This window comes from Medicago truncatula, chromosome 6 (genome assembly GCF_003473485.1).
Source record: "Medicago truncatula cultivar Jemalong A17 chromosome 6, MtrunA17r5.0-ANR, whole genome shotgun sequence".
NCBI lineage: Eukaryota > Viridiplantae > Streptophyta > Magnoliopsida > Fabales > Fabaceae > Medicago > Medicago truncatula.
In genome coordinates this window covers 7,822,952-7,849,621 of record NC_053047.1, presented here as the reverse complement: position 1 = coordinate 7,849,621, position 26,670 = coordinate 7,822,952, and the positions used below count along the sequence as shown (strand labels likewise).

The following is a 26,670-nucleotide window of genomic DNA, read 5'->3' as shown; positions in this document are numbered from 1 at the left end:
TGTTATGCTTAAATTTCAACTACTCATATATTTATTTATGATTAAAAGAAGCTTCATCGTTATGCTTAGATTTTAACACTTCTTTATACACTCTGAAAGTTACACTTCTTTATACACTTCTTCACAAGTAGGAAAGGAGAAACCAAACAAACCGTAATTATACAGATATTAGTATAATCACGGAATATAATATTCTTCATTTTATATCAGATCTTCAACAAAGAGAAAATTATCACAAGAAGTGAAGGTGAAGCACTATGCTGTTTTCTTCTTCATACACTTATAGACCAACAAAGTGCAAGTGTAAGTTAATATTACCAAATATTTTATGTTCCCTATAGCATGCTTATTGATTTTAGACTTTTTCTCTCTTAATAAGAAGAAGCGGCCAAACAGAATTTTGAAGAAGCACTTAAATACAAAAGTGATTTTGTTTTATAGAAGAAAAATAAGAAAAAATAATTTTTTTTTCTTCCGTCAAGTAACATAGTGATTGGAACTCACATATTTTAAATATGGAGAAGTAGGATGGTCGTGGTTCGGACACCGACCTCTACTTATATTATGCATTTGTCACTACCAATCGAGCCAAGTTCACGGTAACGAAAAAATGGCTTTTAAAATAAGACGATGAAACCTACTTTATGGAAAAACATGGAGCTTAATTTTTATGTATCCGTTTTTTTTTTTTTTTTGTACAATTATTTATCCGTTTTTGATTCTTGATACATGCATTTTTATGTTTTGCTAGCTATTTTTCGATATATTCATTTTTGGTAAGAGCTCTTATACATGAACCACCTTAGGTGGTTCATTTATGCTATCTTTTGATTTTTAGTTGCTACATTTGTTTGTGTCAAAAAATTAAAATTATCTTTTTTTTAAAGAAATAAATTCATCATTATTGACTATTGGTATATTAGTACCAAGCTATTTTTTATTATAAAAGCACATATACCAATGACGTGGTTTTTTTTTTAAAAAAATTATGCACTTTATAATTGCTATAATATTATTAAAGAATTATATTCAATCAAGAATCTTTTATTTAACTCATTAAACAATTTTACTTCTCTAAAATATTTGACTGATCTTTTTAATGTAATCATTTATAATTTGTGTATTTATTTCAATTTTTCAATATTTTATTTATTTATGATTTTTTTTAAAAAAGAATTTTATTCATTTATGATGATATGCTATAATAAAATTATACATTTTGACATATACAAAAATTGACATTTATAAAATATTTTACCCAACTCTAGTTAGATTTAAATTAGATTTTTAGTTTTAAATTTTTTTGATTATCAAACAACTTTAGCTTTATTTTTAAAGTTGTTATTTTTCGCTTTTCCTTTGAAATAACTATTAAGTTCAAAAAGAGTCAGGCCAAACGCAACCTTAGTCTTAGCTGTAGTAGCTTGATAGAAGATATCATTTAATAACTTCAAAGTAACGAAAATGGTTTTTATATTTTTTTGAATGGTCAAAATGTGAATATATTTAACTCTTTGCTGGCTTTTTTCTTCTTCTTATATTTTAGATTAATTTAATATGTTTCATGGAATATTTTATAACTTTATTTATAATAGTAAAATTCTGGAATTGGATTTATTGATTATAAACACAAAAATGATTTATCCAAAATCTTAGATGGTAATTAATTTCTTATTGGATGAATTAGGTGTTTGTGATATTCTCTTAATATAACACAATTTGTTTCTATCCAAAAGAAAATATATATATAGTAGAATCTTACGTTCCAAACTTTGTAAAAAGTATATCGAAGCAAAATTCAAGCTAGACATTTATGCTCTTGTAAGGATGAATTCCTTTGGTAGCACATTTTTTTACAAAATCAATCCCCCTTGGCATCATATAAGGGCTAAGAAAAGTGAAGCTAGACATTCAATCTTCTATTACTTAGCATCTTTTCAATAGTTCATGTGGGTTTTTCTCCTATTGGCTACCTTAATTCTATCAACATATTTCTAAATTACTTTGCATGTTGTGCAGATAGTTGGAATTTCAAGCTCAACGCACACATATTAGGAACAGAACCATGGTACTGAATATAGTTTGCATGTTGTGCACATAGTTGGAATTTCATTACTAATGCTTCTCTTACTTTTTGTTTCTTAAATGTGCTTCTTATATGTGCAGATAGTTAGAATGCACAAATATAAGATTTGTGCACCATGCCCAACCCACAAAATTTTGGATAGGTGGCGGTTTTGGTGGGGTTTGATTACCTACTAAAATTAAATCAATAATAAAATGAAACATATTTTAATAGAAAATATTGGTTTTATTGTTTTTGCTGAATACATCCCCCAAATCTGAAAATGCAGAGAAGCAATTCACACTAACAACATGTCACCCCTCATCATGAATCTCACTTCAGTTTCCTTTTCCCTCTTCCTTCACTTGAATCTCACATAGGAGCACCATGAAAATACAAGCCTCTCCATTGATGTTCAGATTTTCAGAAATTGTTACTCACCATTAACCTACACATTAACTTATATTTCATCTTCTTCAATGACATTGTTCAATTATATTTAACTTTCCATTGATGTTTGGAGATTGCAACTTAGTTTGGTTTCTAGATCTGAATTCATAGAAGTTGTGGGTTGATTTGTGAAACTTGAAGGTATGTGTATAAGAATTTGTTGAAATGCATTTTGATGTATGGTTGTTGAATACTGGTAGTAATTTTCATTCTTGAAATGCATTTTGAACAAGCTGGTCACCATTGAAGTTGTTGTTCTTGAGTGTTCAACATTTTAGATTTTCACTTTTTTGTTCTTCAGTAACGCGCGGTCGTGCGAAATAGGGACACGGCCGTGTTGGTTTGCACTGGAAAATTAAGCAGCCGCTTGATGCTTGTAGACACACGGTCGTGCATTATATTGGCGCGGTCGTGCGCTAGTTACTGACACTGAATGTTCATTTTTTTTTCTACTAGTATACCCAACTTTGCTTTCCTGCTGTGTTTCGCTATCCAAGTGATTGTATCTAATTCAAATGTTGTATCTATTATGCACAACAAAATGGATATGGATGAAATTCTAGAAATTTTCGAACTTTCAAATGCAAGCAACATAGCTGGGGAAACCAACATAGGTTTGGAAGGTTTAGAGGTATGTTCAAGTGATTACATTATTGTCTAAAATATATTAATACTTGCACATATTAGCGAAAACGGCACGATAATTACGGTCGTAGGTTTGGGAGTTACTAAGTTATTTTGCATGTTATATTGTACAGAACATGGGCAGTAGCTCTTGTTCGGAGAGTGTTGTATGTTCCTCAGATGATCATATGGAAGACACGTACAATTCGATGTATGGGTGCAATTTTGATGATGAATATGCGGTTGATTGCACGAATGACTTTGACAAAATTAATTTTAAGGAATTAATCTATGATGAAATTATGATGTACCATTTTTCGGATCGTCTAGTTGCATTCAAGTTTTATAATATGTACAGTTGTGTATGTGGGTTTGAAGGTAGAAGATGTCGTTTTGTTAAGAACAAGGATGACGATGTTATTCAACAAACCTTTGTTTGTCACAGAGAAGGTCACCGATATGCAAGGGATGACAATAAGCCGTATAGAAAAAGAGTGCAGAAGCCAACTAGTAGGTGTGGGTGTATGACAAGTATTCAAGTACACGTTGACTATGGTAGTGAACGGTGGTACATAAAAATGTTTGACGATGTACATAATCACTCATTTTTGGATAATAAGTATGAGGGGATGCTACCTGCACATAGAAAGATGAGTGATTATGACAAATATCAAATGAAAGCAACGAGGAAAGCTGGCATTCCTACATCACGTATCTATGGTTTTTTTGTTTCACAAGCTGGTGGATTCAAAAATCTAGGATATTCAAGAAGGACCATGTACAATGAGCAATTCTAGGATAGGGAGACGAAGAGTTCTAATGCAGAGGAAGGAGTTGAATTTCTGAAGGGGTTGTCTAGTACAGACGAGATGATGTACTGGAAGCACACTGTTAAGGAGGATAGATCACTTCGACATTTATTTTGGTGGAATGGTGTTAGCCGAATGGACTACACGGTGTTTGGAGATGTTTTGGCATTTGATGCTACTTATAAGAAAATTAAATATAACACACCGTTAGTTATTTTTTCCAGAATAAATCATCACAATCAAAGTGTAATATTCAGCAGTGTAATTGTTAGTGATGAAACTGAGGAAACTTATGTGTGGCTCTTGCAACAATTTCTTAAGGCAATGGACGGAAAGGCACCTATGTCGGTTATAACCGACTGAGATTTATCTATGAGAAATGCTATTAGAACAGTATTTCCAAATGATCATCATCATTTGTGTGCCAAGCACTTGGCAAGAAATGCTGCAAGCAATATCAAAACTCCACAATTTGTCCCGAAGTTCAAACAATGTATGTTTGGTGATTTTGATATCGAAGAGTTTGAAAGTAGATGGGAGAATTTCTTTGGTGAATTTGGGTTGGAAAATAACAAGTGGATTCATGAGCTGTATGAGAAGCGGAATCAATGTTCAACTGCCCACATTTGGGGTACATTCTATGCTGGTTTTAGAACAACCTCAAGGTGGGAAGGTCTTCATTCTGAATTTGGAAAATATGTTAGTGTGTTGTCAAATCTGATAGATTTTTTAAATCATTTTCTCCGGTGGCTGAATTATGAGAGATACAGAGAAATAGAGGCGGATTATGCATCTTTCTTTGGTGAAACCGTTTTGCAAACTCAACATAAAAGTTTAGAGAACTTAGCTGCAAAAATCTATACAAGGTCAGTTTTCAAGCTTTTTAGGTCTGTATTGGAGAGAGCTTGTCGTTGTAAAATCGAAGAAACTGTGTGCAATAGTTCCATTTATAATTGTAATATTTTCAAATACCCTAGATATGACATTCATTGGACTGTTTCATATTTTCAAGAACGAGTAACATTTGAATGCTCTTGCAAGAGATTGGAGACATTTGGTATTCCTTGTGAACATCTCATAGATGTTTAGTGTATATGAACATAAGAAAATTGTCGGAATCTGTTGTGACGGAACGATGGACCAAACGTGCTAAAGATGTAATCAATGCCCAAAATGCTAATAGTTCAAGTCATCGGGATCCTGGTTTTTTAACTACGTATGTTATGTTTGTGGAGCGTTGTAAGAGGAGGGCAAACACCATGTTAAAATGTGGCAATCCAGATTATATACACAAAACCATGAAAATTGTTGAAAAACACACCGAGACATTGGAATCATTTAACAGTGGTGAAGTTGATAAGGTGTTTGGTGTGGGTCCAGAGACAGGAAGAAGTTTAAGTAATTCGCAGCAGCTTAGGAAAAGAGGTGGAGCAGCAGCCGTTTGTTCAACTCGAAATGCAAATGCGAAAAAAAAAAACGGAACACGCCGAAATGTGGAGTATGTGGAGGAAAGGGCCACAACCGCGTGTCATGATTATCTTCTTAAAATTATCAGTTTCCCCTTCCACATGTTTTTTCACTTCAACCATATGTGCTTTGTTTTCCTCCTGGACCAACTGCACTAGAGCTTCTTGTTGGAACAAAATGTGTTTCACAATTAACCTTATTAAGTTTTGATGATAACAAGGTATTAAAAAAGTTTAGAAGTGGTTATAGTGGGGCTCAGTGCCTTAAAAATACTATACATTTACTCCCCCTTTTGTCATCAACAAAAAGAATAAAAACAAAAGAAAGAGTATCAGAGCAAGCAAGCAGCATTAAAATCAGTAAATATTATCAGAGTTAAAGCTTGTAAAAAAAATATTGAAGGTGAAAAAAGCACAAGATTCAGAAACAATTATAATATATATATATATATATATATATATATATATATATATATATATATATATAGAAAAGTTGAGATACAAATGCAGTGCAACTAAAGTACTTAGAACAAAGATACAAGCAAAGAATAAATGGGTGTGCAACTAAGGTTGGGCTTGCTTGTACATCTGTTCCAAAAGATACTTAATTTGCTCATCCTTCTTCTTAAGTAGCTCATCCTTTTCTTTCATTCTTCTTTTATACCCAGCATGAATTCTTGCAGCCCTTGTGATGTACTCTTCTTCTGGATAGAAAGGAGTGATGTCCAGCAGAGGCACGTAATTCAGCTCTTTCACTCTAGCTGCTTCATGCATATCATCCAACATCTTTTGCAGCATGGCAGAGTGAGATGAGACACACTTAGAGCTTAGCTTATCCAGCAGGTCATCAAAACTCTTTTTCAGATCCATCCATTGATCAAGATAGTGAATAGGAGGTACAGGAACTGTTCTGCGAAGAATCAGTGTCTGAATCTCATCACTAAGCCTGATTAGCTGTTCATCTATATACTCAGATTCAAGGATAGAGTCAGGGATGGTTGAAGGTTCAGATTGAGTTGTATGAGATGTGGAGGGTTGGTCAGAGGCTGTTTATTGGTCAGAAGAAGTTAGGTCAATTATTGGTGGTTCTGGTTGTTGTTCTGGTTCTGTTGATTGATGGTCAGAAGCACCTTGTTTAGAAGCAACTTGTTCAGGAACAGTTTGTTCAGGAACGGTTTCTGTTTGTTGGTTTTCTAACACAGTCTTTCCAGGGACTGTCTTAGAGGCCTTTGTAGGTGTAGGTTGCATTTCACCACCTAAGTGTTTTTCTAAATTGTGAATGGTTGAGGATTCTTGTTGTTGGGGGATTTCTGAAGTAGTTGCTTCTGAAACTACTTCAGAGGCTTTTTGTGGAGTTTGGTTATTTGGTGAGTTTGTTTGGGTAGGTTCAGGTTGTTGTACACTAACAGGTTCTGGAATATCTGGATATAGTGGATGAGTAGTAGGCAAATTGAATTTCTCACACAGTTTAATCCTATTTTTGGAAAATTCTATTTGAGTTCTCTCATAGTCAAGTGTTCCAAATTCTGTTAGTTTGGTAGGTTTGGTTTTTAGAAGTTTGTCTATGTGTTGGCTAAGGGGTTGGTCATCTGATTCTGTGGATGATGAAGAGGGTGAAGAGGGTAGAGAAGGAATCTGAGTATAGATGTCAGGTTTGGATGAATTACCTGAAGATTGAGCTTCTTGATGAACTGCTTCTGGAGCTTTTGAAGCTGGTTCTGATGAAGTTGCTCCTGAAGCTTGCTTATTCTTCAAGGCTTGAGAAAGCAGAGTTGCTCCATACTGAACTGTTTCTTGCTCTAACTCAGAAGCTAAAGCAGCAATGACAGGAGTAGGCACATACCCTGCAGCCTTGAGACGCTCATCCCTTTCCTTCTCATACAATTCCTTCATCCTTTTCCTTTCTGCTATCTTGGATGCAGAATACTCCCTAGCATACTGCTTTATTTCTTCAGACATTTCAAAACTAGGCATGACTATAGGCTCAGAAGATGTAGTCCTTTTTGCCTTCTTGGGGCTTGAGTCTTCATCCCAGTTTTCTTCCAATTCTTCCAACATTTCTGCCCTTCGTCCTTCAGCTGTCTTCAGATTCCTTGAAGATCTCTTCCTTTTGATGGTCTTAAGAGCAGCTTCTCTTTTCTTCTTGGGACTTAGAGGCTCTTCAGAAGCAGCTTGCTCAGAACCTGTTTGTTCAGAAGCAGGCTGTTCTGCTGTTTCTTGAGCATTCCTTGTCCTTTTTCTGATGATAGGGACTTCATCAAGGTTCTCCACTTCCTCTTGAATAGTGGATAGAGTTGATTTTTCCTTCTTGGCTTTCTGATGCTTCTGAGCACCCTTCTCAGTAGCATCTTCAGCAAGGTATTCTTCCTTTGTGATCTGCTTCTTCTTAGACTTTCTGCCTTTGGCCACAGGCAGATCACCACCATACATCTCTTCAGGGACATCTTTCAAGCTGATCTTCTTGTTGTAGGTTTTGTAGAAGTCCAAGATGTAGGCCCTTTGCACATCCAGGGGATCCTTCTTGCAGATGGGGATGTGATGAGTGACTAGATCAGATATTGCATCAGATTCATGCATATCAGAATCTAGTTTCTTGTGAGCATTTGCTGGAATCAATTTCATCTTCACAAGTGTTGATGCATTGATTATCTTCCCAGTTACTGCTCCCAGCTTCTGGTTATCATAGATGCCAACATCCTTCAAGGCACTTAGAAGTCCTCCTTCTTGAAAGATTACAGAGAGTAGCCTTCCATAAGGAACAAACTTTCTGTTTTCCATCTGACTCTTCTTTAGTTCCTTGATCATGTATTTGAACATGTACTTTGGAACATTCATCGTGGTTTCTTGAGTGATGGTGTGATGCAGAAAAACCTTGTGACCAAGTGATGGTTGATCACTTCCTCCACCTTTGGGAAAGATATTCTCATTCTGAATCTTCAGCAGCAACTTCTTCTCAATGCTCAAAGTACTGTAAGGTTGAGCAACCTTAGACCCATAGATAGTCTCATTGACAATTTCCTTCCAAGAGCTGGTTCTTGGATTAGGAATTTCTTCTCCAAAGTATTTGCCAGAGGTATCCCTTCCCATGGCTTGAGCAATAACCTGCTCATTTATGGTTACAGGAATACCCATGACATTTGATCTAATCTCTGTACCGGTGAAGGAGAGTAGACCCATTACTTCTCTGGTTTTTCCCTTCAGAGTAGGATCAACCAGAATCAGTTGAGCTTCTTCCTGCCTAGCAGCTTCAATGTCAAAGACTGAAGCCCTTACCCAGAATTGTCTGACCAGAACTTCATAAGTTGGACCATTGAGAAGACTGAAGTAACTCATCAGCTTCTGCTTCTTGTAGAACTTTACTAAATCACATCCATGGTGAGTTAAGGAGGCGAAATCCACTGGATTTTCTGCTTGAATGATTAACTCCCATTCTTCAATAGACATGGTTCTTCCTTTAATCTCATAAGCTGTAATATCTATTTCCATATTTGATGATGAACCACCAGCAGAACTTGAGCTTTCCATTGATTTGAAGGAGTTTTAGGGTTCTACGGTGTTTTGAGAGGAAGAGTGAATGCGCTTACTTTCGCAGAGGGTTGAGAAGAAAATAGAAAGTGTTTGTTGTGAAGTGAGTAGTGTGTGAATTGACTTAGAGTTTTTAAGTAAAACGTTTACAATTCAGAAGAGACAAACAAACATAGCATTAATGACAAATTGGGGGCGCGTGTTAGTATGTTAAAAAGCAAATAAAACATCATTGCCCTTTTTGTTATACTCCAATACAAATAGACCACGTCAGAGACTCTTCAGAAAACTACCTTTTGGGTAATGGGACAGCTGTTACATAAAGTAACTACCAACGTTCCCACTAACCATGCTATTCAGAAGCAAAGAATACCACTTCTGAAGTTTTAGTGCTGACGTCATCTTCAGAAGCACATTTTCCTCAGAACCTCAGTTAAGAGCTTCTGATGGACCATACGCTTCTCATTGTTTCGAATATGGATTAGTTGGGGATCAAATTCTGAAAGGTCAAAGGCGTACAGAGTGTATAATTCAGAAACACATTGTGTTGAAGAATCTATACACGTAAAATTTGATGATAGAGAGCCTGGAAGTAAAACTCCAGAGCAAAGTGAAAGTAATGCAGGTACAACTGATTCTGAAGATACTAACACGCGCCCCCAATTTGTCATTAATGCTATGTTTGTTTGTCTCTTCTGAATTGTAAACGTTTTACTTAAAAACTCTAAGTCAATTCACACACTACTCACTTCACAACAAACACTTTCTATTTTCTTCTCAACCCTCTGCGAAAGTAAGCGCATTCACTCTTCCTCTCAAAACACCGTAGAACCCTAAAACTCCTTCAAATCAATGGAAAGCTCAAGTTCTGCTGGTGGTTCATCATCAAATATGGAAATAGATATTCCAGCTTATGAGATTAAAGGAAGAACCATGTCTATTGAAGAATGGGAGTTAATCATTCAAGCAGAAAATCCAGTGGATTTCGCCTCCTTAACTCACCATGGATGTGATTTAGTAAAGTTCTACAAGAAGCAGAAGCTGATGAGTTACTTCAGTCTTCTCAATGGTCCAACTTATGAAGTTCTGGTCAGACAATTCTGGGTAAGGGCTTCAGTCTTTGACATTGAAGCTGCTAGGCAGGAAGAAGCTCAACTGATTCTGGTTGATCCTACTCTGAAGGGAAAAACCAGAGAAGTAATGGGTCTACTCTCCTTCACCGGTACAGAGATTAGATCAAATGTCATGGGTATTCCTGTAACCATAAATGAGCAGGTTATTGCTCAAGCCATGGGAAGGGATACCTCTGGCAAATACTTTGGAGAAGAAATTCCTAATCCAAGAACCAGCTCTTGGAAGGAAATTGTCAATGAGACTATCTATGGGTCTAAGGTTGCTCAACCTTACAGTACTTTGAGCATTGAGAAGAAGTTGCTGCTGAAGATTCAGAATGAGAATATCTTTCCCAAAGGTGGAGGAAGTGATCAACCATCACTTGGTCACAAGGTTTTTCTGCATCACACCATCACTCAAGAAACCACGATGAATGTTCCAAAGTACATGTTCAAATACATGATCAAGGAACTAAAGAAGAGTCAGATGGAAAACAGAAAGTTTGTTCCTTATGGAAGGCTACTCTCTGTAATCTTTCAAGAAGGAGGACTTCTAAGTGCCTTGAAGGATGTTGGCATCTATGATAACCAGAAGCTGGGAGCAGTAACTGGGAAGATAATCAATGCATCAACACTTGTGAAGATGAAATTGATTCCAGCAAATGCTCACAAGAAACTAGATTCTGATATGCATGAATCTGATGCAATATCTGATCTAGTCACTCATCACATCCCCATCTGCAAGAAGGATCCCCTGGATGTGCAAAGGGCCTACATCTTGGACTTCTACAAAACCTACAACAAGAAGATCAGCTTGAAAGATGTCCCTGAAGAGATGTATGGTGGTGATCTGCCTGTGGCCAAAGGCAGAAAGTCTAAGAAGAAGCAGATCACAAAGGAAGAATACCTTGCTGAAGATGCTACTGAGAAGGGTGCTCAGAAGCATCAGAAAGCCAAGAAGGAAAAATCAACTCTATCCACTATTCAAGAGGAAGTGGAGAACCTTGATGAAGTCCCTATCATCAGAAAAAGGACAAGGAATGCTCAAGAAACAGCAGAACAGCCTGCTTCTGAACAAACAGGTTCTGAGCAAGCTGCTTCTGAAGAGCCTCTAAGTCCCAAGAAGAAAAGAGAAGCTGCTCTTAAGACCATCAAAAGGAAGAGATCTTCAAGGAATCTGAAGACAGCTGAAGGACGAAGGGCAGAAATGTTGGAAGAATTGGAAGAAAACTGGGATGAAGACTCAAGCCCCAAGAAGGCAAAAAGGACTACATCTTCTGAGCCTATAGTCATGCCTAGTTTTGAAATGTCTGAAGAAATAAAGCAGTATGCTAGGGAGTATTCTGCATCCAAGATAGCAGAAAGGAAAAGGATGAAGGAATTGTATGAGAAGGAAAGGGATGAGCGTCTCAAGGCTGCAGGGTATGTGCCTACTCCTGTCATTGCTGCTTTAGCTTCTGAGTTAGAGCAAGAAACAGTTCAGTATGGAGCAACTCTGCTTTCTCAAGCCTTGAAGAATAAGCAAGCTTCAGGAGCAACTTCATCAGAACCAGCTTCAAAAGCTCCAGAAGCAGTTCATCAAGAAGCTCAATCTTCAGGTAATTCATCCAAACCTGACATCTATACTCAGATTCCTTCTCTACCCTCTTCACCCTCTTCATCATCCACAGAATCAGATGACCAACCCCTTAGCCAACACATAGACAAACTTCTAAAAACCAAACCTACCAAACTAACAGAATTTGGAACACTTGACTATGAGAGAACTCAAATAGAATTTTCCAAAAATAGGATTAAACTGTGTGAGAAATTCAATTTGCCTACTACTCATCCACTATATCCAGATATTCCAGAACCTGTTAGTGTACAACAACCTGAACCTACCCAAACAAACTCACCAAATAACCAAACTCCACAAAAAGCCTCTGAAGTAGTTTCAGAAGCAACTACTTCAGAAATCCCCCAACAACAAGAATCCTCAACCATTCACAATTTAGAAAAACACTTAGGTGGTGAAATGCAACCTACACCTACAAAGGCCTCTAAGACAGTCCCTGGAAAGACTGTGTTAGAAAACCAACAAACAGAAACCGTTCCTGAACAAACTGTTCCTGAACAAGTTGCTTCTGAACAAGGTGCTTCTGACCATCAATCAACAGAACCAGAACAACAACCAGAACCACCAATAATTGACCTAACTTCTTCTGACCAACAAACAGCCTCTGACCAACCCTCCACATCTCATACAACTCAATCTGAACCTTCAACCATCCCTGACTCTATCCTTGAATCTGAGTATATAGATGAACAGCTAATCAGGCTTAGTGATGAGATTCAGACACTGATTCTTCGCAGAACAGTTCCTGTACCTCCTATTCACTATCTTGATCAATGGATGGATCTGAAAAAGAGTTTTGATGACCTGCTGGATAAGCTAAGCTCTAAGTGTGTCTCATCTCACTCTGCCATGCTGCAAAAGATGTTGGATGATATGCATGAAGCAGCTAGAGTGAAAGAGCTGAATTACGTGCCTCTGCTGGACATCACTCCTTTCTATCCAGAAGAAGAGTACATCACAAGGGCTGCAAGAATTCATGCTGGGTATAAAAGAAGAATGAAAGAAAAGGATGAGCTACTTAAGAAGAAGGATGAGCAAATTAAGTATCTTTTGGAACAGATGTACAAGCAAGCCCAACCTTAGTTGCACACCCATTTATTCTTTGCTTGTATCTTTGTTCTAAGTACTTTAGTTGCACTGCATTTGTATCTCAACTTTTCTATATATATATATATATATATATATTATAATTGTTTCTGAATCTTGTGCTTTTTTCACCTTCAATATTTTTTTTACAAGCTTTAACTCTGATAATATTTACTGATTTTAATGCTGCTTGCTTGCTCTGATACTCTTTCTTTTGTTTTTATTCTTTTTGTTGATGACAAAAGGGGGAGTAAATGTATAGTATTTTTAAGGCACTGAGCCCCACTATAACCACTTCTAAACTTTTTTAAATACTTCTGATATTATTTTTATGAGTATTTTATTGAAATTTAATTAATAAGAATAGAACTCAGGGGGAGCTTACAAACCTCACCTTAAAGATCTATTAGACTCAGGGGGAGCTTACAAACCTCTATCCCAGTGGTCAACTTATTAATTAGATCAACAACAATTGAACATTTTAAATACTATTGTTTGTCATCATCAAAAAGGGGGAGATTGTTGGAACAAAATGTGTTTCACAATTAACCTTATTAAGTTTTGATGATAACAAGGTATTAAAAATTGTCAATTGGTTATTACTAATAATTGTTCAAGTGTACAGGACCAAAGGCTACTCAAGTTATTTCAATAGGTCTTGGAAGAACAATGGAAAGAAAAAGAAATTCTGAGCATCTGAAGAAAACTGCTCCTGAAGCTGAAGTGCTTCTGAAGTGATGACGTCATCAGAAGCAGAAGGTCATCAGAAGCAAAAGTTTTCATCAGAAGCAATAACTTCACCAGAAGCTACGTTTGATCCTTTAATCAAACTGAAGATTCAAAGTAGCTGATTCTCAATTCAGTCTTATGAAAGAAGAACGAAGAATTGAAAGGGAGGTATCAACGGATATATGGATAGCACTGAGCACTTGTCTCTCGTTAATAGAGTTGACAAAGTACAAGTGTACAACCACTACCTCCACTACTCTGTTTTCTGTCTACGCTACAAGACAAAACAACAGCCATGCCTGCAGCTTTTGTACACTCAAGATGGGAATGAATTTGAAGCTTATTCTTCAAAGGACTACACCCAAATCAGGCAAAGGATCACTGGTGGATAATCAAAGGATTTCAAACGACTCTTTAGACGTGCTGATTATCTCAACGTCTCTTTCACGCCTCTATATAAAGGAGTGAAGACTTGAAGATTGAAGATAGAGATACATAAGTTCAAAAGCGCCAAAACTCTGTCAATTTGATTCTACAAAGCACACTGAATTTCTGCACTGATTTGATACATCTTAGAAATTCAAAGTCTAGAGTCTTTACTGTATTGTATTGTGAACACCACTGATTGTATATCAAGTGTTCAACTCAAACTCAATTCTCCGTATTTTTGTTTGATTAGAAGTCTCTTGCCTGCGTGCTTGAGCATTAGAAGTCTCTTGCTTAGTGCTTGAGCATTGGAAGACTCTTGCGTGTGTGCTTGAGCATTTTTGTGAAGTCTCATACTAAGAAAGTATTGAGCAGTTGTAATCTTTGTGATCATAGTGAAATCTCCTTGGAAGTGCAAGGGGGACTGGACTACTTCCGTGTTGTGGAAGGAACCAGGATAACTGCTTGTGTCTTTGTCTTTCTTTTCTCTGCTCTGTTCTTTTCCGCTGCAATCTGACTCTGATCATTTCATCAGAAGCAATCAAACTGCTTCTGAAGTTTTATCAGAAGAAGTAATTTTTTTAAGAGAAAAAGAAAACACAATTCAACCCCCCCCCCCCCCCCCCCCCCCCCCCCCTTCTTGTGTTTTTCACCTTCACTTCTAACATGTTTTCAAGTTTGATATCTCCATCTCAGATTCCTTTTTCAAGTTTAATAAAAATTTATTCTAATCACAAATCTAATTTATAAGTTCAATATAGATAACATATTACAACTAATTTTTAAATACATTCAACTGAAAATAACATAATATGTTATCTATATTACAACTAATTTTTTTAGTTTATTTAATTATGTAGTATTATGTTATTTTCAGTTGAATGTATTTAAAAATTAGTTGTAATATGTTATCTATATTGAATTTATAAATTAGATTTGTGATTAGAATATAATTTTATTAAGCGTGAAAAAGGAATCTGAGATGGAGATATCAAACTTGAAAAACATGTTAGAAGCTCAAGTGCAGTTGGTCCAGGAGGAAAACAAAGAACATATGGTTGAAGTGAAAAAACATGTGGAAGGGGAAACTGATTATTTTAAGAAGATAGTCATGAAACGTGGTTGTGACCCTTTCCTCCACATACTCCACATTTAGCCGTGTTCTGTTTTTTTTTTTTTTTTTTTGCATTTCGAGTTGAAGAATCGGCTGCTGCTCCACCTCTTTTCCTAAGCCGTTGCGGATTACCTAAACTTCTTCCTGTCTCTGGACCCACACCAAACACCTCATCAACTTCACCCATGTTGAATGATTCCAATGTCTCAGTGTGTTTTTCAACCATTTCCACGGTTTTGTGTATATAATCTGGATTACCACACTTTAACACGGCGGTTGCCATCCTCTTACAACGCTCCACAAACATAACATACGTAGTTACAAAACCAGGATCCCGGTGACTTGAACTATTAGAATTTTGGGCATTGATTACATCTTTAGCACGTTTGATCCATCGTTCCGTCACAACAGATTCCGACAATTTTCTTATGTTCATATACACTAAAATAGCTACGAGATGTTCACAAGGAATACCAAATGTCTCCAACCTCTTGCAAGAGCATTCAAATGTTAATCGTTCTTGGCAATATGAAATATTCCAATGAATGTCATCTCTAGGGTATTTGAAAACATTATAATTATAAATAGAACCATTGCACACAGTTTCTTCGATATTATAACGATAAGCTCTCTCCAATATAGGCCTAAAAAGCTTGAAAACTGACCTTGTGTAGATTTTTGCAGCTGAGTTCTCTAAACTTTTATGTTGAGTTTGCAGAACGGTTTCACCAAAGGAAGATGCATAATCCGCCTCTATTTCTCTATATCTCATATAATTCAGCCACCGGAGAAAATGATTTAAAAAATCCACCAGATTTGACAACACACTAACATATTTTTCAAATTCAGAATGAAGACCTTCACACCTTGAGGTTGTTCAAAAACCAGCATAGAATATACCCCGAATGTGGACAGTTGACCATTGATTCCGCTTCTCATAGAGCTCATGAATCCACTTGTTATTTTCCAACTCAAATTCACCAACCAAATTCTCCCACCTACTTTCAAACTCTTCGATATCAAAATCACCAAACATACATCGTTTGAACTTCGGGACAAATTGTCGATTTTTGATATTGCTTGCAGCATTTCTTGCCAAGTGCCAGGCACACAAACGATGATGATCATTTGGAAATACTGTTCTAATAGCATTTCTCATGGATAAATCTCTGTCGGTTATAACCAACACATGTGCCTTTCCGTCCATTGCCTCAAGAAATTGTTGCAAGAGCCACACGTAAGTTTCCTCAGTTTCATCACTAACAATTGCACTGTCGAATATTACACTTTGATTGTGATGATTTACTCCGGAAAAAATAACTAACGGTGTGTTATATTTAATTTTCTTATAAGTAGCATTAAATGCCAAAATATCTCTAAACACCGTGTAGTCCATTCGGCTAACACCATCACACCAAAATAAATGTCGAAGTGATCCATCCTCCTTAACAGTTTGCTTCTAGTACATCATATCGTCCGTACTAGAAAACCCTTTCATAAATTAAACTGCTTCCTCTGCATCAGAACTCTTCGTCTCCCTATCCTTGAATTTCTCATTGTACATGGTTCTTCTTGAATATCCTATATTTTTGAATCCACCAGCTTTTGAAGCAAAAAACACATAGATGCGTAATGTAGCAATGTCAGCTTTCCTCATTTCTTTTATTTGGTATTTGTCATAATCACTCATCTTTCTATGTGCAGGTAGCATCCCCTCATACTTATTATCCAAAAATGAGTGATTATCTACATCGTCAAACATTTTTATGTACCACCGTTCACTACCGTAGTTAACGTGTACTTGAATACTTGCCATACACCCACACCTACTAGCTGGCTTCTACACTCGTTTTCTATACGGCTTATTGTCATCCCTTGCATACTGGTGACCTTGTCTGTGACACACAAAGGTTTGTTGAATAACATCGCCATCCTTGTTCTTAACAAAACGACATCTTCTACCTACAAACCCACGTGCACAACTGTACACATTGTAAAACTTGAATGCAACTAGACGATCCGAAAAATGGTACATCATAATTTCATCATAGATTATTTCCTTAAAATTAATTTTGTCAAAGTCATTCGTGCAATCAACCGCATATTCATCATCAAAATTGTACGTGTCTTCCATATCATCATCCAAGGAACATACAACACTCTCCGAACAAGAGTTACTACCCATGTCCTGTACAATAATGTAATCACTTGAACATACCTCTGAACCTTCCAAACCTATGTTGGTTTCCCTAGCTATGTTGCTTGCATTTGAAAGTTCGGAAATTTCTAGAATTTCATCCATATCCATTTTGTTGTGCATAATAGATACAACATTTGAATTAGATACAATCACTTGGATATCGAAACACAGCAGGAAAGCAAAGTTGGGTATACTAGTAGAAAAAATGAACATTCAATGTCAGAAACTAGCGCACGACCGCGCCAATATAATGCACGATCGTGTGTCTACAAACATCAAGCAGCTGCTTAATTTTCCAATGCAAACCAACACGGCCGTGTCCATATTTCTCACGACCACGTGTTACTGAAGAAGTAAAAAAAGAACATCTAAAATGTTGAACACTCAAGAACAACAACTTCAATGGTGACCAGCTTGTTCAAAATGCATTTCAAGAATGAAAATTACTACTAGTATTCAACAACCATACATCATAATAAAGAATTAAATATGTTTAACAAATTCTTATACATACCTTCAAGTTTCACAAATCAACCAACAACTTCTATGAATCCAGATCTAGAAACCAAACTAAGTTGCAATCTCCAAACTTCAATGGAAAGTGAAATATAATTGAACAATGTTATTGAAGAAGATGAAATATAAGTTAATGTGTAGGTTAATGGTGAGTAACAATTTCTGAAAATCTGAACTCCAATGGAGAGTCTTGCATTTCCATGGTGCTTCTATGTGAGATTCAAGTGAAGGAAGAGGGAAAAGGAGAATGAAGTGAGATTCATGATGAGGGGTGACGTGTTGTTAGTGTGAATTGCTACTTTGCATTTTCAGATTTGAGGGGTGTATTAAGCAAAAACAATAAAACCAATATTTTCTATTAAAATATGTTTCATTTTATTATTTATTTAATTTTAGTAGGTAACCAAACCTACCAAAACTGCCACCTGTCCAGAATTTTCTGGGTTGCGCATGGTGCACAAATCTTATATTTGTGCATTCTAAATGCCACCAAAGTTAGATGGAAATAAGATTTATATGGTATGTTTGTTTACAAAAATTGTTTGGTTGAATAGAAATTGGATAGATGTAAATATATTGATATACTAAAAATATTAATGTTCTAATTAATCAAACTCTTTTATCGACTAAACAAGCTTACAACTCCAACCCTAATACAACATTCTTCGACCGAAACTAATACAAATTTTTCCCTCTCGACTGATCAAACTCACAACTCTTGCCCTAGCTGAAAGAACCTTGGAGTCAAAGTACTTGGATGAACGTTCACTGAGTAATCAAACTCTTTTATTGACTAAACAAGCTTACAAATACAACCCTAATGACAACTATAAACCTAATGACAACATTCTTCGACCTAAAATAATACAAATATTTCATCACGACTTGTCAAACTCACAACTCTGGCCCTAGCTAAAGGAATCTTGGAGTCAAAGTACTTGGATGAACGTTCACTGAGTAATCAAACTCTTGTTATCGACTAACCAAGCTTACAACTCTAACCCTAATGGCAACATTCATCGACCTAAACTAATACAAATATTTCATCTCGACTGATCAAACTCACAACTCTTGCCCTAGCTGAAAGAATCTTGGAGTGAAAGTACTTGGATGAACGTTCACTGAGTAATCAAACTCTTTTATCGACTAAACAAGCTTACAACTCCAACCCTGATGACAACCATAAACCTAATGACAACATTCTTCGACCTAAACGAATACAAATATTTCATCACGACTGATCAAACTCACAACTCTTGCCCTAGCTGAAAGAATCTTGGAGTCAAAGTACTTGGATGAACGTTCGATGAGTAATCAAACTCTTGTTATCGACTAACCAAGCTTACAACTCTAACCCTAATGACAACATTCTTCGACCTAAACTAATACAAATATTTCATCACGACTGATCAAACTCACAACTCTTGCTCTAGCTTAAAGAATCTTGGAGTCAAAGTACTCGGATAAACGTTCACTAACGAATCAAATTTTTCACCGACTAACTAGACTTACATCTCTCACCCATTTTTTTAGATAAGGCCAAGAGAAAGCTTGGGTATCCGGGAGAATCTGAAGCATCCCAACTAGGTTGGCACCTAACAGATTCCCCCATCCCCTACCGCCTTTCCAATACGTAAATTTTATTAAAAAAGGAAAAAAAAAAAATACAAAGAGGGGGGACTAAGCCAATACCCTCGAAAGAAATATAAATATATAGAGAAAACTAGGAACATAAGTAATTAAGGAAATAAAGTTCAGCATCCCATTTATGTCCCTAGCAAAATCTTCCCCCGAAAGATGGAGGCAACAAAGTGAACCACACCGAGTCATGAAACAACAAATTTCTCCAAAACCACACCGTGTCATGAAACAACAAACACAAGCCGAGAATCATTGTTGTCGATTCCTCGGATATTCCAATAAATTATATTCATTTAAACGATGGTCGAGAGCGGGTTCTGAGTGAAGTTTTCTGTAAAGTTTGTAAGTTCTTTTTTTTTCTGTGACTTGGAAACAACCTCTGTAAATGGTGTTTCAGTCTATGCTGCCTTTGCCAACCAAGCCTGCATAAAGTGTAAGTCCTTCTTGAGCACCGAATCTATCTTAGCATTATCCGGGGCCACAATGCTACTGATATCAATGTGTATTTTTTACGGGAGATAAAACATGCATATAATTCCCCTCGAGATTATTTTCAAGGCTTAATTGCACTTTTCCCCCCTATAGTTTGTCAATTGTGCGATTTTGCACCCCATAGTTTTAAACGAGTGACTTTGCCCCCTATAGTTTTCCCCCTTTCTGATTTTATGGTCCCCATGACATTTAGTGCTGATGTGTCTGTTTTTTATCAATTAATGTGTGCCACGTGTGTAATTCCATTTTTAAAAAAATAAAAAAAATGGTATTTTTCAGATACCAAAGGGTGGAAACAAGGTGATTTTTTTCTCTCAAAATCTGAAAAAATACCATTTTTTATTTTTTCAGATACCACTTCCACAAAATCCGGTGCTGAAGTAGTGTCATTTGTTGCGCCAAAAGCCAGGGAAGAGTCGATCCCTGAAGGGTTGTCAGTCCTTGGAATCCATGTATCTTTCTTTGTCTAAACTTGCTTCTTTCCAAGCGCTATTTGTTCCTTGGCAGCTGTTGTTACCTTTGTGTTTACCTTTCTAGGATACAATCTTCTACATACGGTGATGTCATGCCCGATATTCTGACAGTGACAACAGAAATCCGGCATCCATTCATAGGCCACGGCAACCGGGAAAGCCTTCCCTCTCACCAACAATTTCATGAAAAATCTTACGGGAGAAATCCATATCAACTAGTATTCTCACATAATGTCCAAACAATCTCTTTGATGTCGTGTTGTCTATCACAAGAGGGGTGCCCACTGCACTTGCAATCTCCCGGAGAGTTTGTTCCATCCAGTACTCCTGCAGAAGTTCTAACAGGCGAATCCAAACTTGAGCATGAGTGTTTCGCTGCGTGTGCATATTGAAATCCTTGGACCACTCGAAAAGTCGAAGGACACCCGGTTTTAGAGAAACTGTGCCCGCTGCCCAGACAATACATTTATCCATCTCTGAAGCAAAGAAGAATTCATAATAACCTCTCCCGAGGGACATCATGTGCCATGATCCTGCAGTCTTCCAGTGCTTATGTAATTTCAATTCAATCTCCTTTGTAGAATAGAGTTTCTCTCCTTTGTGTAAAACCAGACATCCCCGAAGGTTCGTCTTACAGAAATTCATTCCATGTTCATATAGATCCTGTGTGATTTTGATACTTAGTGTTTCTCCCAGAATTGTTGGCGTTGGCAAAATGGCATTGGGGACAGACTTATGTGAGGCCGTAAGAGCCTGTGCAAACGAAACAGTCGGCAAGACAGATAGGGTAGGCGGTAGGGGAGTCGTTGCAGCCTTTGGAGCGATTGAAAGAGCAGACATCTCAGCCTTCCAATCAAACATGGCGGCTGAGAATGGTGAAGCTTGAATGGAACTAGAATTCAACGTGAAATGAAACAAATGAAACTAGCACTCACGTTAGATTTGAGTGAACAATTAATGGAATATGTGAGTGGAATGGATCAATGGAATAAAGCAATTTGGTGATGAGTTTGAAAATTAATGGTTGCGCTCTTGCTAGGTGCAAACCCTAGCAGAGCGATTTATGATTCAATAATATTGGAAGTTTACCCTAACATCTCTCACCTTAATTACAAGATGTCCCAACGACAATCAAACACACAACTATTACCCTAACATAAAAAATCTTATATGATAAGTACTTCGATAAATGTTAATTGATTAATGAGGATATTCACTAGGTGATTTGTTTTTTATCAATGTTATCGTTATTATTATAATTAATTTTTATTACATTATAAATATACTTTAATAAAATTTTAATCACAAATCTAATTTATAAATTCAATATAGATAACATATTACAACTAATTTTTAAACACATTCAACTGAAAATAACATAATACTACATAATTAAATAAACTCGAGAATAAAATAACAAAAAAAAAAAATTTAAAATACAAAAACTCAAACTAGCTAATGAATAAAAGTTTTGCGTATTTTAATGTTCATTTACCTTGACTCATTTAACAATAATGTACACACTTCGGTCACCAAAATAAGCAAAACTTGAAATTTTAGATTTATGCAATAAATTACGCACGATTGTGCTAAAAAACCACACGACCATGCGTATGCCAACATGCGTATACACACGATCGTGCCAAGCTTACACACGGTCGTGGGTTTCCTTCATACAATAACGACATGCCCATAGTCACTTAGTTCCCAAGCCCAATACAAAAGTGACCAAAAAAACAACAATTAAATATTCCGATTTATTCTTCAGCTGGGACCCGTGTGTACTGTTCCAACAAAGCATTAGCAAGTCACCCATGCCTTTATCTCTCTAGATCTCAACTCTTGGAATATAATACTAGTATATCAACGGTTGTAATTGGCTGTCATCACCCATTTACACAACTTTTGAATGGTGCACAAATTTTCTCTTTCTGCATTCTAAACCCCACCGACAGATATGTCTAAACTTCTAATCAATGTAATGGTGATTAATCTTCGTTGATATTTGTTGCGCATTCAAGGACAATTCTCTCATCCTAATTGTATACTAACCACTTACTTAATAACAATTCCAAATCTCTTAGCACCTACATATTGTTAGAATTTTGCATGGTTTCTCTTGAATTGAAAAGAATAAGTTATTTGTTGCTTTTGTGTAAGAATATTTAATGAAAACTCCACGAGATTTTAAACTATGTTAATGAAAATAAAATACTATTGTTATGCAATATGGGTCGAGATTTTTAAAGTTAATTCTTGCAATTTTAGACAATGATTTTTTTTTTGTTACAAGGAAAAATAAAAGAGTAAAAAAAAAAAATTCATTGTCTAAAATTGCAAGAATTAACTTTAAAAATGTCGACCCATATTGCATAACAATAGTATTTTATTTTCATTAACAAAGTTTAATATCCCGTGGAGTTTTCATTGAATATTCTTACACAAAAGCAGCAAATAACTTATTCTTTTCACTCTTCTGGAAAAAAACAAACTTATTATTTTCAATTCAAGATAAACCATTCAAAATTCTAACAATATGTAGGTGCGAGTGGCAAGAGATTTGGAATCGTTATTAAGCGAGTGGTTAATATACAATTAGGAGGAGAGAATTGTCTTTGTGTGCGCAACAAATATCGGCGAAGATTAATCACCATTAAACATGAACCGTAAATTTTTTGTACCAAATAAATGGTTAAAAAAAAAAAACATTTCAAACTTTTAATGGTGGATTTGCAAGAAAAATATAATACTTTTGTACGACAGTGGTATTGTCTTTAAATCATTCCTTGAACTAGAGAAAACGTACATGAAGGATTGGTCTCCCACTTTTCAAACTTTGAAGCTTGTAGTATTCTTTCTTCAAACCTCATGGGTTTATGTAACAACACTCTTCTATTATCTTCACCAGGACTAGAATATATTGGAGTAAAATGTCATATCCTAATCCTATCATTGGCAAATTTCACTTTCAAATGCATAAACTGACATTTTTAAATTTGCAGATTAAAAATTAAATATGTGAACTACATTCAAACTAATCTAACAATTAAATATTAACATATGTCATTTTAAAAAAACTTAATTCAAACTAATGAAGTTTGTGCTCGTGTAAAATGATTGAAGAGGATTTATGATTGGGTCAAGGCTTAATATCGTCAAGAAATGAGCTGAATTTCTTTTTCCACCTACCTCATATACTTCTTAGAGACCCTTCATTTGTTCGAAGTTTAGAATTCAAATTTCTTAAATCCAAAAAAAAAAAAATGAAGGTTATCTAAGAAGGGTGGGGCAAAAAAGAAACAAACAGATTTGCGGTTTAATCCATTAGTGACACGCCTTTAGTAGTACAAACAATAGCAAAGTTAGAGAAAAAAAAATGTTTGAGTGGGCCACCAAAATAAACTATAATGTATATAAAAAAAAAAAAAAAAAAAAAATATATATATATATATATATATGTTGCCATAGGCGTTATATATAGAAAAAAATTGGTTACAACATTAAGTACAAAACTTAATCATCAAAAAAAAATTTTTGAACAAATTGATCATCTAAAAATTAAACTACATATCTTAAAAATTTTAAATAATTCTCTACGTATTTTGAGGGACATGTAATCATCGATAATAAACTCATAAAAGAGGAGAGTAATTTATTTTCAAAACCAATGGTATTTTAGTAAATTTTCCTATAATTTTTTTTTTTGCGGTGTGGGCCATTGCCCACATACGTTCTAATGTGGCTCTGTCACTGCTTAGTGTATCACATATGTTGCCTTAAGTTGTCGTTGTCACCGCCATCTCAAGACATTGTGTTTGTACATCCTCTTCATTTGGTGAATGTTCTATTTTCTATTTGGTCGAAATGTATTAAACTTAATTTCTCCCTTTCAAACCCCCTAATATTGATTGATGTCTTCATAATCTCCTTTCTTATCCCTTCAATTTTAATCAAAACACTTGATTCAGTTAATCTCAGCACATAATATAAAACCCTAAATATTTACTATATGAACTAAACATTGCTAGATCGTAACTCATTTGTTAGCATTGTATGATTTATAACTATTATAATCAAATATATTTTTTTCCTTAATATTAAGAAATTACATTATTGATTTGTCAACTCTTTTGTAAAATTTTTAAAGATTTTATTTGTAAATATACTTGTACAAACACATTGAGATTGTAAATATACTTTTTATTATTTTTAATTATGTAAAGATAAATTTATACTCTTTATACAACATTCGGTCTTATTTCTAAGAAATAATTAATTTTTTTTAAATTCATTGAATAATTGATTTATTTGGTATATATTTTAGACCAAATACATCAATTATTCAATGAATCTAAAAAGATAATTATTTATTATAAATAAGACCGAGGAAAGTATTATTTTTTCAACAAAATTCAAAGGTAACAATTTTTTTAGGTAGTTGAGTGAAGTAAGGGAAAACAATAACCAAGACTACCAAACTCAATTAAAAAACAGAACATATATTTATGAGCAAAAGAAGCTTTATTATCTCTTACCTTCTTCTTCTATGTACACTTTGATTACTCATCCTTTTCTAATCTTCTCATATACTCCTATACCATAAAACAGCTTTGTTTTGGTAAGTTTTCCACAACAAAAAAAGTATTGTTTAAACTCTAACAAATTAACTTTGGCAGATATACGTAGAAAATGGTATTTAAATTTTGGAATGGTCTAAATGTGAAGTATTTAACTCTTTGCTGCCTTTTTTTATTTCTCATATTTAATCTCTTGTTTTGTCACCAGATTAAATGGAGGTCATTCAACAGCTTCTTTATTATGATTTGCTCTATTGTTTGTAATGTTCAACCTCGACCGTGATTTATTTGAATAATTAATTAAAAAGGTATTAACTGTTACTACTTATACCAGCTTATTTTAGATTAATTTATTATGTTTTATGGAATATTTTCTAACTTTCATTTATAATAGTAAAATTCTAGAAATGAAATTATTGACTACAAACATTCTAAGATGATTATCATTGATAATTGTTTACAAGTGACACAAGCGCTGTTTTCTGGAATTTAGCATTAAGTTCTTGCACCATTTTCTTTTCTGTAACTTTTGGTAACTTTATATGATATTTTATGTTTTATTCTATCAAGCTCCTAGTGATTGAACTTTGAAAGATAAGACAATGAAGAATCTTGAACTTCTTTTGTGGCCACTTTCTTCATGTTTATTTAAAAGACAGTTGTCCATTACCGCCGTCTTGTATGGAGTGGGGAGTAGTCACAAGATTGGTGAGGTTAAGCAAATGAGAGTTTGCATTTATGGATAGACAAGCTTTGTTCAAAGACCTCAATGAAAGTTGAAACCGCCGAAAAAATCAATGAATCATCTCAATCCAATTTATCGACACTCCCACTCCCGAAAAACCAAAAGGAGTATTTGAAATCAATGAAGAAGATGAACATGATTCCCTATCACTAGCTAGTTATATAGGATATTACATTTTTTTGTTGGTGTTCGTCCGTTTTTTGTTGATATTACACCGATATTTTTTTTGGTAGCCGATTATGTAACGCCGATATTTGTAGCCAACATGTAATTAACATTATATGGATTATATAAATATATGAAGTGAAATATTTGTTTGTGGCCGGTTATTTAACACCAATTATTGCTCACATTTTTTTTGTCTCTAGTTATTCAACTATTTGTTTTTATCTTTCATTTGGATTTATTCTCATATTTTTTTATTCCATTAAATTTTGTGAAGTGAAACATGTTTGAAGATGCATAAGTTGAAGCTCATGTATGATACTCCGCCATGAAGAAGACAATTAAGGGCTTCTTTTTTTCCTAAAAAAAAAAGTTGGGTGAGTTGAAGGCACAGCTTAACAAATAATTTGTCCATATTGGTGAAAATTAAATAACATCTCATGTATTTGTACAAGTACCATGTGTGAACCTGAGGGAGGATAAAGATGAAAACAGTTGGAAGACCATGTATTTTCCACAAGTTATATTTTGATGATGGCGACGTTGATTACATGTTTAGGTTAATGCTTGAAAATAACATTTTATATATTCGTGTTCGCTCCATTGAAGTGTAATATTTATTAACATAGTGTAATGTGTTCAAATTTGTGTTCGTGATGTTGCATTTTAATGAATTTGTGTTGAATTTGTGGATTGTGTATTTAACGACGAATTTGTGTAATTTGTATCCTTTATGTGTGATTAATGACAAATTTGTGAAATTTAGATTGATTATGGGTGATTAACGACGAATTTGTGTAATTTATATCGACTATGTGTGATTATGTAGTTAAATTG

At 35.1% G+C, this 26,670-nt stretch overlaps 1 protein-coding gene across 3 annotated transcripts; it reads left to right on the top strand.

Annotated features, from left to right (window-relative positions):
* The first annotated feature begins 49 nt into the window (after positions 1–49).
* On the top strand, positions 50–26,541 carry LOC112422596 (uncharacterized). 3 transcript variants are annotated; one of them, XR_003013052.2, is made up of 4 exons: positions 50–303; positions 2,020–2,068; positions 25,132–25,231; positions 26,111–26,541. XR_003013052.2 is itself a non-coding variant. In XM_039835050.1 (4 exons), the coding sequence occupies exons 3-4, from the start codon at positions 2,949–2,951 to the stop codon at positions 3,934–3,936; spliced, it is 861 nt and encodes a 286-aa protein (XP_039690984.1). In that variant the 5' UTR covers positions 50–303; positions 2,020–2,068; positions 2,167–2,948; the 3' UTR covers positions 3,937–5,455. The 3 variants fall into 3 exon arrangements, 2 of the variants coding, with proteins under 2 accessions (XP_039690984.1, XP_039690983.1); XM_039835050.1 differs by lacking the exons at positions 25,132–25,231; positions 26,111–26,541 and adding exons at positions 2,167–3,146; positions 3,274–5,455; XM_039835049.1 differs by lacking the exons at positions 25,132–25,231; positions 26,111–26,541 and adding an exon at positions 3,274–5,455 and having other exon boundaries at positions 2,020–3,146.
* The last annotated feature ends 129 nt before the right edge of the window (positions 26,542–26,670 follow it).